Below are 12,063 nucleotides of genomic sequence, written 5' to 3' on the forward strand. Positions count from 1 at the left end.
TAAAAATGTTTTTTTAGAATTTACACTTTTTAAAACATAAAATAAAAAAAATAGTTTTCAGAAACAAAATTCAAGTTGTTTATCAAACAAATATTTGAATCTGAAAACATAAAACATGAATTGGATTACCAATCAAACAAATCCTAAGTATTTCAACCCAATTTTTTAGGTTTTATATCCCCTTTCACTATTATTTTAAAAAATTAAGCTAAGTTTTGAACTTTAACGTACCGTTTGATAACCATTTAGGATTCTTTTAAAAAAAAATAAATCTTATAAACACTTCCTCTAGTCATTATTTATTTATTTTGTTATCAACTGTGTTCTAAAATATCAAGCCAATTTTTTTTAATTTGGATTAGAATTCAAATCAAATGATTAGTTAGGAAAAATAAAAATCATGATAAAGTAGTATTATTTTAACAAACCAAAAATAAAAATCAAACCTTAAAAGTAGTATTAAAAAACATGTTATTATTTTTAGAATTTATCTAATAATTCAAGTATTTTTTTTAAAAAAAAACTAAGGATAAAAATAACAATTGAAAACTTAGAAGGAGATAAGCGTAAATTTTTAAAACAGAAAACTAAAAACGAAATTATTATCAAATGAAGTCTTTAACTTATTTTTATCGTTAGAATTTGACTATGAATTCGATTAATTGTCGTTTACTAGAAGTAGAATCCAATTCAGTTAGAAAGTATGCCAAATTCAATCTTTTAATCTTTGGAGACGACCCTAATCTCGATTTCTGTAAAAAGAAAAAAAAAAGTTAAAAATCACTTTTAGTCTTTAAACTTTCATAAAAATAACAATTCAGTCGTTGAACTTTAGTTTGTAATTATATAGTCTTTGTATTTTCAATTTTGTAATAATTTAGTCCCGGAACTTTAGTAGGTAACATTTTAGTCATTGTAATTTTAAATTTATAATGATTTAATCTCTACCATGGAAATAGTGTGAAGATTTAATGAAATTTTGATTTTAGTTCATTTTAGTACCTATATTTTGAACGTGTTCATTTTGAGCCCTATACTTTCAACTATGGTTCATTTTAGTCTCTATACTTTCAAAATGTTTGTGTTGATCATTGTACTTTGAAAAAAAGACAATCTTCGTCCCTTCATTTTTAGGAATTAAACTTGTCATTTCTTGAAAGTTGAAAACCAAAATGAACCAAAGTTAAAAGTATAAGGACCAAAATTAATATTTTGAAAGTACAGAGACCAAAATGAACATTTTGAAATTACAGAGACCAAAATGAACATTTTGAAAATATATAGACCAAAATGAACTAAAACCAAAAGTACAGAGATCAAAGTAGTATTTAAACAATATTTTTATCAGTACAAAGTCTACTGTTTGGTACTAAATTGTTACAAATTTAATAGTATAAGGACTAAATTATTACATACTAAAGCTTAGGGACTAATTTGTTAGAAAATTGAAAATGCAGCGACTAAATCGTTACAAACGAGTCTAGGAACTAAATTGTTACTTTTATCAAAGTTCAAAAATCAAAAGTATTTTTTTAATTAAAAAAAAAATCAGAGTGTAAAATTTATCTAGTTAAATTACTCTTGATTTTTTCTCTCACTATTCCCCATCATTATTTGAGATGATAGAAAAGCCAACATTGCACTTTCAATTTTAAAATTTTGAAACTCTAGTAAAGTTGTACTTGGAATATTCTATCATCACCCAACATTTTAGTTTTTATAATATCGAGTATTATTGAATTTTGATAAAATACAAGAATTATGGTTGTCTCACATTTAAAAGGTTCAAGAAAAGTGAATACTACAAAAAATTTGGTCGCTCCCGACTTACTTTTTCTTGATGAAAAAAAAAAAACATTGGGAAAAAACCTTACCGTTGGAAAAAAGATGCTCTCCCGACTATGTTTTCTTACGCACTGCAATCTTTATATTTGTTATGTTTTCTTGCTTCCATATTCTAATGGGTGAAGGTTATAGTAAACTACAGAAGTTAACATATACAAACTTATTTATTTATTGCAATCATGAACATAATTTTGAAAATTCTTTGTTTCACTTTAGAGTTTATTTGTTCTGTTAGTACTGATAGAAAAAGATGCGACACTTTACTAAAGCAATGATAAATTGGAAAATTTACATTTTAGCTTTCAACCTACATGCAAAAATTTTATTTTTTTCACTTAAGCATATGATTGGTATAAACAAAAAAAAGTTATGCATAAAAAATGTAAGGAAGTGACCAACAAGGTACCAAAAATGGTTGTTTCTCTCATGATTTTGAACGTGGAAACTAGAGCATTGTGTTTTTCGATATATGGAATATTGAGTATCCGATTATATCTTCAGAGGTATGAATTTTATTTTCGTACTAGAGTATATTTAAAGTTGTTAATTGTTCTTAGGTTGAATTTGAAGCTTTATATTGAGTTTCAAATTGGTATAAGGGCTAAGTGCATAGTTATGTTTAAGCTTGAATTGAATTGTAATACCTTTGATGTTTAGTTTTGACGTATTTATAAAGTATAGTTTCTATGTTCTTTTGTCAAATTTAAATTCAAACAAGTTTTGACGTATTTGTAAAGTATTGAGTTTGAAATTGGTTTAAGTTGAATTTTAAGTTTTGAGTGTGTTGAGAGGGGGAGGGGTAGGTGAGGGTGAGTGTTCTAGATTTTATTCGAAGTTACTAATGTTACTAAGTTTAAGTTTAGGAAATATTGAATTTGAGATTAGTATATGATAAATACATTGTTACGTTTAAGTTTTGTATTAACATTGCTATTTTTATAGCGGTAAGTGAATGATGCATAAATTAATTATTTAGTAGCACTAAAACAATTTAAATTTGTTTTTGCAAGTATCTAGGGGTTTACTAGATTGGTGTCGGGAAGGTAACCTCTCCCGACGCTTATTTTTCGAATTTGTTGTAAAGACAAGTTTTTTTCCCATATATCCAACCTTTGCCGACACCAATAGGGTGGTTTATTGGTGTCAGAAAAGGTGACTTGTGTCGATGCCACCATTTTGGCGACGGCGCATATCTCCGTCGTAGGATCAAATTTTCCGACGAAGGAACCTTTTTACGTCGGGATAGGGTTCTCCTGATGATCTTGTCGACGGTCAAAAAAGCGTTGAGAGAGCCTTTCCCGATATTTTTTTACTTTTTTCGACAGTTTTTTCGGTCGGAAAAAGTATAATTTCTTATAGTGTGATGTGTTTCAAACACTTTAAATGAGTATATGTCTTTAAATTTCTAATCATCTCAATTTGAAGCACCTTAAGTTTGGTATACTAGCTAAATTGTCTGAATTATATTTTAAGTGAGGCCCTTGTAATTGGGGTCGAAAAGAGATTTCAGTATGATTGTATTGATTTTTCACAAGGTGAAATTTTAGTTTGCGATTTCTCTGGTTTGGAGTTTTTCTATGATAATTCTTGTGTTTCAGTTCTATTGATTTATTTTAATTTCTTTGTTCATCATGGTAGTAGTAGTGGGAGATTTTTTTCAACACATATTTGCATGGCTAAGTTTTTTTCATTAATAAAATTCTAATTGTTACAAAAGTGAGGTAGGTAAATGTAACGAATATATACCTTATTTTTAGTACAATGTGTACGTGTGTAAAATTTGACTAACAACTTTGGCCGGGTATAAGACATTTGGGGGGCTTAGGGAAGACTTCTTTTACTAATTGTTTTGAATAGTATTTGCTTACCCAATGTCTAAAATTCTAATTTTGAAAGTTAAAAGTTAATTGTTGCTTTTGGTATGATAATCATTTCTGTCCCATTTGGTAATCATTTTGTTTTTTTCTTTTGTTTTTTAAAATTAAATCTATGGACACTACTTTCGCTTCTAAAATTTCTTTTGTTGTCACTTTTTACCAATAGTTTAAAAAACCAGGCCAAATTTTGAGAACTAAAAAAAAATAGATTTCAAAAAATTGTTTTCATTTTCGGAATTTGGCTAAGAATTCAACCATTGTAATTAAAAATGATGCAAATTATGATAAGAAATGTGAATGAAATAGACATAACTTTCAAAAACAAAAATAAAAAATCAAATGGTTACCAAACGGAGCCTTCGTTTTTTGTTTTTTAAAATTAAACTTATTTCCTTTCCATTTTTCCAGTAGTTTGCATCTTTCATAAATACAATGGTTGAATTATTAGCCAAATTCCAAATTACAAATTCTAAAAACAAGTTTTTCAAAGTTCTTCTTTTAGTTTTCAAATTTTGGCTTAGCCAATGTGGGTCTTTGGTTGTATTCCTAAAAATTCTCCCTTTAAACAAGAGACCATTGAGTCACCCCTCATATAGTTAGTCACATCTATTTGAATTAGTTACACTTGAGCACACTAGTTGTTTGAAAACTCAGATCCAGATGGATATTATCATGACTACATCATCTAAAGCTCTCCACTTTTTTGTTATACACTTGAGGATCTATCGACATGACTTATTCTGATACGACTTGTTAGGGGACAAAACACCTCAGATATCTTGGGACTTGGACAATGGTGAGCATAAAAGTCTCAAGATTTTGGTTGCATTGCAAAATTGGAGGAAGTTTCAAGTTATGTTTTGCCCTACAGCAAATTATTTATCTTGAAATTTGCAATTCCGCTATTTCAATTGTAGTTTTTGTTTCTTGTGAACAAAACAAAATCCAATTGTAATTCTTTTTTCATAATATTCCAATTGTAAGTACTTTAATGTATTGTCTTCATTGAATTTGTGCAAGCTAGAAGCTAACACCTGACAAAATTGAATTGACTGTCAAGTCAATGAGTTTCTATATTTGATATGATTGTTGAATTTAATTCTGTTTGGTTAATTTGGTCAAATTTGGCGACTGAGGTAGTAGGTTTCCTCAATTGAAATGGACCAAAGTTTTTGTTCCAAATATTGAGATTGACCCTGGTGACTTGTATATTAATTTAAAATTCTAATTATTTCCAACTTTCTCTTTTACATTGGAATTACATAGGAACAAGACTAATCTTATCAATTTTTATTTAATATTAGGACTATTCAGGTCTTATACTTTTTGCTTGGTCTTTAAGTAGAAAACATTCTCAATTTAGGGACACAAGACAACTCACTCTTAAAATAGTGAATGTGAAAGAAATAGCAATAAAAGAGAGCTAATAGAAACCATCTATTATTTATTACTTCATACAGAAATGGAGCAATGGGGAGTGGCAAACTTGCTCTTGGAAACCTCAAATGGAAGGGTAAAAATGACAATAATACAGAAGGATGAGAATTAACTATGAAGATGAAAACAAGGATTATAATGGAACGCCCACTTCCCCTTCTAAAATTTCAATATCCCATTTGAAACTCTTAATCTGGAAGAGTAGTGATCCTTCCCTTCCTCCTCATGGCTTCCACAAGATGGTGGTTTCAGCAACCATGGAAGTTACAACATATGGATCCATGTTCGATGCAGGTCTCCGGTCCTCAAAGTATCCTTTTCCTTCTTTCTCGGTGTCTCGTCCTACTCGAACAGATGCACCACGATTTGCAACACCCTATCACGTTTATTTATCCAAACATATAGATATTTAAACCTCCACATGATGAGCAGAATAAGCATATTGACAATAGGTTTCATGTAACATAGGCTTTCTAAAGATGTGAAAAAGGGAACAGCTTATACCCAAGAGAAGGTGTTGATATCTGCCGTTTCGTGTCGCCCAGTGAGACGGCGCTCATTGCCTTCTCCGTATGCAGAAATGTGTTCTTTGTGCCTAAGCTTCAACTTCTCAATTGCTTTCTTGATCACTTCATAACCTCCTTCTTCCCTCATCGACTTCGTACTGAGAAATAATTACCAAACATTGTTAGTTTAATGCCTCATCACAGTATATGGTTCAAAAAGGATACAGAGAAAGTGTTTCATTACCTGTAGTTTGTGTGAGCACCAGCTCCATTCCAATCTCCCTGGTGTAATTCAGAAAGAAAAAAGACGAAATAAGCAACAAAAAAAAATGATAAACAAGAAAGAAAGGAGGTCACAATAATTTTTATTTTTAAAAAAAAGTACACTCCCTCCAAAAGAAAAGATGAAGAGCAAGAGGTTTTTAGTTCTTCTACCTGGATTGGTTTGGGATCAAAAGAAAGGACTACGCCAGCAATCTCTGTTATCCTCTGTTAATACAAAATCGAAACCATAAAAACCAACGATAATCTCAAAAGTTCGGTGTTTGAAGCAATCTTTTACAACTTAAGTTACCTCTAAGATGTAACGAGCAACCCACAATTCATCTCCAGCAGAAATACCAACTGAAGGACCAACTTGAAATTCCCACTATATTGGTGCAAAAGAAAGCACAAAAGTTAACATAAGAACATACTCATAATCAAACACATTGCAAAACCAGGGAGAACAGAAAGAGCTATACCTGCCCTGGCATCACTTCTCCGTTGATACCACTGATGTTAACACCGGCATATAAACAGGCTTTGTAATGGGCATCAACGATTTCACGACCGAAGGCTTTGTCAACACCAACACCGCAATAGTACGGTCCCTATTGACAAACGAAACTCGTAATCATATACTACTTATAGCTTTGATTAAGGAATTAACTCTACTTTTCAACTAATGCACTAAGAACTTTAAGAAGAGAGTAAGTTTCAATTACCTGTGGCCCAGGGAAACCACCAATTGGCCACCCGATCGGCCATTTTACGTCCTTCTGCAACAAGGTGTACTCTTGCTCAATACCATACCTGTTTTTACAAAACAAATGAGCCAAATCAGGATGGAGATTCTAAGTAGAGTAAAACTACAACTATCTACCACTATACAATATCACATATATTTAGACGTTCCTGTCGATAATTTTCTTAAGGTGGAAGGTCACTTTCAATATATGTCATTAGTGGACATCAATTATTTTCATCTCATAATCAGAAATATGAAGTGAAAATTTGATAATCACCATGGTACTTCAGCAGCAACATCAAGATGACTGAAGATCTTGGCAGCAGCATGTCTCTTGTTTGTGGGGATCGGCTCACCAGCTGGTGTGTAAGCATCACAAATAACCTAAGCAGTCAAATTATCAGTGTAAAGCTCAATCCATCTCAAAATAAGTATATAACAACAGTTGACAGAAACTTGCAATCCCAAATGAATTCCATTGAAAACTTAAAAACTTACAAGAATGTTGTTGCCTCTCCTAAATGGATCCCTAAAAATTGCTTGTGGGCTGTGATTTCATCATTCAACAACAAGAAAAGGTGTTAAGATCCAATCAATGGTTAAACTCTCTGCAGAATATTGGGAAAAGAGAAGACAAAATAAACTTACTAAAGGATCACTTCACTGTCTTCTCCTGGGGCTTGGCCTGTACTGGATCCATCATAATTCCATTTGGGAAGCTTAGAAGGATCACTTACAGGGCCAGAAAGGGTCTTTCATATGCAAAAGAAACACCAACATATAATTTAGAGAAAACAAAACCAATAAAGCTAATCAATCATGTTCTAAAAATAGCTTCTCCTTCACAATAAAGAGAAATTACCCTTGCTTTGCTTCTGAGATCCATGCCTGATCCACCAATCCTGTTCAAATGGAACAATAAACAGACCAAATGCCATGGTTAACCAAAAATCAAAGGCAAAACCACAATAAAATCAGAAGAAATCCCAGGAAATATGGTGACCCTTCTTCAACTTCAACGATTTGCACCATCAGAATAAACACAAAGCCAGAACACTCAAGCAGATGCAGAAATTTACACAATCACTGAAGAAGGGTTACAGTAACAAAAGTTCATTAAGAATAACAAGAAACGTACTCAATGTACTAAATAAGAGGGAAAACCCCCCACAAATCAAAATCACTCAACTTCAACCCATTTCCCAAAATCGTCCGAAATAAACAGAGCACACAAAATCGCTAGAAAAATTTCCCCCAAATCGAAGTTTCAAAACTCCAACAACACAAACACTCAACTCCAACCCATTTCCCAAAATCTTTTTTGGGGAAACAAACAGCAAAAAACAAAAACAAAAATGGAGCAAGAAAACAGATTAAAGAAGGAAGAAAAAATAAAAAGAAACCGGCGTAGTGGTAAGAGTAAGAGGGTGAGTTTGCCAGCCTCATAAACAAAAACCCATCAAGAAAATCGGCGAAAAGAGAGGAGGAAAAGAACGGAGGATGAAAATTTGAAAAAGAACTAACCATATGTACTCTGCAATGATCTTCTCGGTGGAGTCGGAGAGGTTGAGGTTAATGAGATCGGAGAGCAGAGACATAGTTTCTTGTAAGGAAAACGAAAGAGTACACACAAATCAATGAATTTTCAGAGAGGGAATGATTCGATTCCCGCTCTTCTTGCCGACGTTGAAATTTTGCAGAGAAATTAAGAGCAGAGGCGTGGATTTTATAGAGAAGCTCCGTAGAAAAAAAGGCACTACCATTCTTTTGGAACTATTATTCAAAAGTTTACTTTTCATAGATAAATAAATAATAATAATAATTTGGTTAATAATAAATGATTTTCATATCTTTAAATAAGTTTAAAGATCCTCATCTTTGAATATTGTTCTACTTTTTTCCTTTTAACTTTTAAAAGTATCCATTCTAGTTTCTAAATTTTTAAAAGTTGTTTATTTTGATCTTAACTATTAAAATTAACTCTTAAACAAAATATTGGGATGACTTATATTTTCTATGTTGCCAAATAAATTAGTCATGCTAAAAAATCTAGGATTTCAAAATTGAATTAGGTGGTAAAGCGATTTTTATAGGGTTTCAATAATTATTTTGGGTTCAAGATTTTGGTAGTTTCACTATTTGGGCGCTGGTCAGCGACATTTTACTTCATTCATCTTACTTTACCCATGTTGAATGTAATTTCATCTTTGAATAGCATCTTTAAAAGTTAAATAGCAAGGACCAAAATGAACACTTTTAAAAGTTCATGACCAAAACAGACATTTTTTAAAGTTTAGAGACTAGAGTAGAACAATATTCAGAATCCAAGGATCAAAATAGTATTTAAACTTTTTGAATAGTAGTTTAATTTTTAACCAAAATTCAAAACTAAAAATTAGTTTTTAAAATCTACTTATTTTTAAACTATATTTGGTAATAATTCTGGTCTGTTTAGTAACTCTTTCTTTTTTTTATTTTTGCTTTTAGAAAATTTATTCTATTTCTTCCCGGTTTCCTATCATAATGACTTCTTTCTTAATATCATGGTTGGATTTTTTTCAAAATTCCAAAAATAAAAATTTACATTTTAAAAATTTTAAAAAAATTGGCTTGATTTTTTAAACTATTGAAAAAAAAATTAGATAATAAATTAAGAAATTTGAAGATGAAAGTTGTGCCAATTTTTAAACCGAAAATAAAAAAATCAAATGATTACCAAACGGAGTCATATTTTTTTTAAAAGAAAAAAATTTAAGCATATTTCTCTCAATTTCTTATGACGGTTTTCATCTTTCTTAAGTAAAAAATTGAATTTCTAACTAAATTTTAAAAAAAAAAAAAAAAAAAAAAAAAAAAAAAAACTTTTTTAGTTTTCGAAACTCGACTTTATTTTTAAAATATTGATAAAAGCTAAATGATTAGAGAGAGATAAATGAATTTTTATAAGCTTAATTTTCAATGACTATAAACAATAAATCAAATATTTATCGAAAGATCCCCTAATTTTCAAAAAATCAAGGAAGATCCCTTCATTTTTAAAATATATACTTTTTCGTAAATAATTATCAAACAGATTTACTTTTGAAAACGTTGACTCAAATTTTGGTAATAATAAAATAAATAAATTCATAAATAAGAAAAATATATTAAATAAAAATTGAGTCTGCATTTGATAAAATAAAAAACTAAGCATATAGATAATACGACTATTTCTAAAATTCTTCATTTGTTATCTATTTTTTACTAATACATTAAAAAATCAAGTTAAATTTTAAAAATTTACCTAAAGTTTTTAAAAATTTTGTTTTTTCTTTTTAATTTGATTAAAAATTTAATTATTGTAATTAAGAAAATGTAAATTATCATAAAAATTAGAGAAAAAATAAATTTTAATTTTAAAAACTAAAATCAAAATAATTATCAAAGATAACTATTTTTTTAATATTTGATTAGAAGTATAATTTGAATCCAATAACCCAACCCAATGATTTAAAACTCAAAACAATCATGGTCGAAAAAAATCTGTGGGGTATTTTTCATTAAAAAAACGCTTAAAACTTTTAAAATGAATTATTTATTTTGGTCGAACGAATCAAAATGAAAAAATATAAAATAAAAAACTAAGAGAATCTATTTTTCTGCATAAAAATGTGTGTCCACTATTAACTGCCACGTGTCATAAACATTGTCCAATACGTGTCATTTGCCACATGGTTGGGATCGTGTTATTTTTCTTTTTCTTTGTTTTTTTTTTTTTTTTTTTTTAAATATATTTATATATTACAAATTTTGGGACTAATTTGTATTTGATTGCTAAATTTAAAATTTTACACTTTTGAGTCTAACTTCGAGATTTAATGGGAAGTTTGAAAATATTGCAATTTTACTTTTTATGTTTTATTTTGTTTCAATTTTGTTTCAGAGTTTTTAACCTCAATTTTTTATTAAATAATCACTTAGCTTTTTAATATTTTAATTATAATAAATTAAATTTCACTATTTTTCATTATTTGTTAAAATTAATTTTAAAACTTAATTCATTATTATTTTAAATTAATAATAGATATTTATATTAAAGATTTGGTGAGTTTTTAGTAAAAAAATCGAGGTTAATAATGTAATTGTTGAAATTTAGCTACCAAATTAAAACAAAATCCGAGATTATAATTACAACCATTTGAAACTTAAGCTTGCATAGATGGAATAAGTATTATAACTCACTTAATGCCTCGCTTGTCCATTGTAATAGTTGAAATTCTCGATTATTGTATTAACGCTTAGATACATTTAAAGCTATTTTGTAACCATTTTCTTTTTTATTTGTAACATATACTAACATAGTATGCACTTCAAATATATATTGTTATAGCTCTAAACACAGATTATTATAACCCAATCCTTAAGGACTAAACTGAAATCATATGTTGAAATCTAGCGATCAAATGAAAATTAAACAAAAAATAGAGATGAAATCATATCTATAAATATAATATTTAAATATTTTTACACGACAAAAATGTGCATTAAGAAGGTTATAATCATTTCGAATTTTAAATGAAAACTAATATAAGATAAATGATTTTTTCCCTTAAATATAATAGACACTAGGAGATTCGAACTATTGTATAGGATCGTTTTTAATCTTTTATTAAATGAAGGGATAAATTTTGATATAATTAGATCCCATTTGGTAACCATTTGGTTTTTTATTGTTTATTTTTTTTTTTAAATTAAGCATGTAGACACTACTTTCACCTCCAAATTTATTTATTTATTATATTTTTTACCAACGATTTTGAAAAACCAAACTGAAAAACTAAAAAATGGCTTTTAAAAATTTGTTTTTGTTTTTTGATTTTGGTAGAGAGTTCAACCATTATATTTAAGAAAAACGCATATAATTGTAAAAAATGAGGAGAAAATAGATTTAATTTTTAATAATATAAAACTAAAAATGAAATAGTTATTTAACGGAGTCTAAATTTTTAATTGTGTTGATTATCAAAATCTAATTAATAGTGCATTTGAAATCGAGGTAAAAAAATAATTCTAGAAGAATCTCAACTCGTAAAAGTGATTCTTCATTGATTGATCTAAAATCACTTTTCAACTTCTAAAAAACAACTTTCCTAAATATATGATATTTTGTTTTGTTTTTCACATGTTATATTTGGTATGGCTTTAAACATTTGTTTTTTTGTCCTAAAATAAATGGTTCTACATTTTTCATATCTTAAAAAAATATTCTTAAGTAATAAATTTTATGGATTTATTATTATTATTATTATTATTTAAGAAAATATATTTTATTGATTGACTAGTCTTAAATGTTTTTTTAGATTAATCGATAGTCAAAAATCTTATATTGGAAAATTCAAAAGATCTCACA

General features: G+C 28.6%; 1 protein-coding gene across 1 annotated transcript; it reads right to left on the reverse strand.

The window, feature by feature from the left end:
- Window positions 1-5,146: 5,146 nt before the first annotated feature.
- LOC120070260 (glutamine synthetase cytosolic isozyme) lies at window positions 5,147-8,372 on the reverse strand. The gene is made up of 12 exons (XM_039022154.2): window positions 8,199-8,372; window positions 7,537-7,576; window positions 7,323-7,426; window positions 7,173-7,221; window positions 6,952-7,058; window positions 6,652-6,739; window positions 6,409-6,537; window positions 6,240-6,314; window positions 6,101-6,154; window positions 5,910-5,947; window positions 5,664-5,823; window positions 5,147-5,535 (listed from the first exon to the last, which is right to left on the reverse strand). Exons 1-12 carry the CDS (start codon window positions 8,270-8,272, stop codon window positions 5,383-5,385), a joined length of 1,071 nt encoding a protein of 356 aa, XP_038878082.1. The 5' UTR covers window positions 8,273-8,372; the 3' UTR covers window positions 5,147-5,382.
- Window positions 8,373-12,063: the final 3,691 nt, after the last annotated feature.

Source organism: Benincasa hispida, chromosome 1, assembly GCF_027475165.1.
Source record: "Benincasa hispida cultivar pf3 chromosome 1, pf3_genome.v1.1, whole genome shotgun sequence".
NCBI classification, from domain to species: domain Eukaryota; kingdom Viridiplantae; phylum Streptophyta; class Magnoliopsida; order Cucurbitales; family Cucurbitaceae; genus Benincasa; species Benincasa hispida.

Bases quoted from the DNA above. Each gene is read 5' to 3' on its own strand.
- LOC120070260 (XM_039022154.2), bottom strand. From the start codon at position 8,272: ATGTCTCTGCTCTCCGATCTCATTAACCTCAACCTCTCCGACTCCACC. The intron at 6,538-6,651 runs GTAATTGAAACT...GTTTGTCAATAG, and splicing joins GTGGTTTCCCTGGGCCACAG to GGACCGTACTATTGCGGTGT. The intron at 6,155-6,239 runs GTAACTTAAGTT...TTGTATTAACAG, and splicing joins TTGCTCGTTACATCTTAGAG to AGGATAACAGAGATTGCTGG.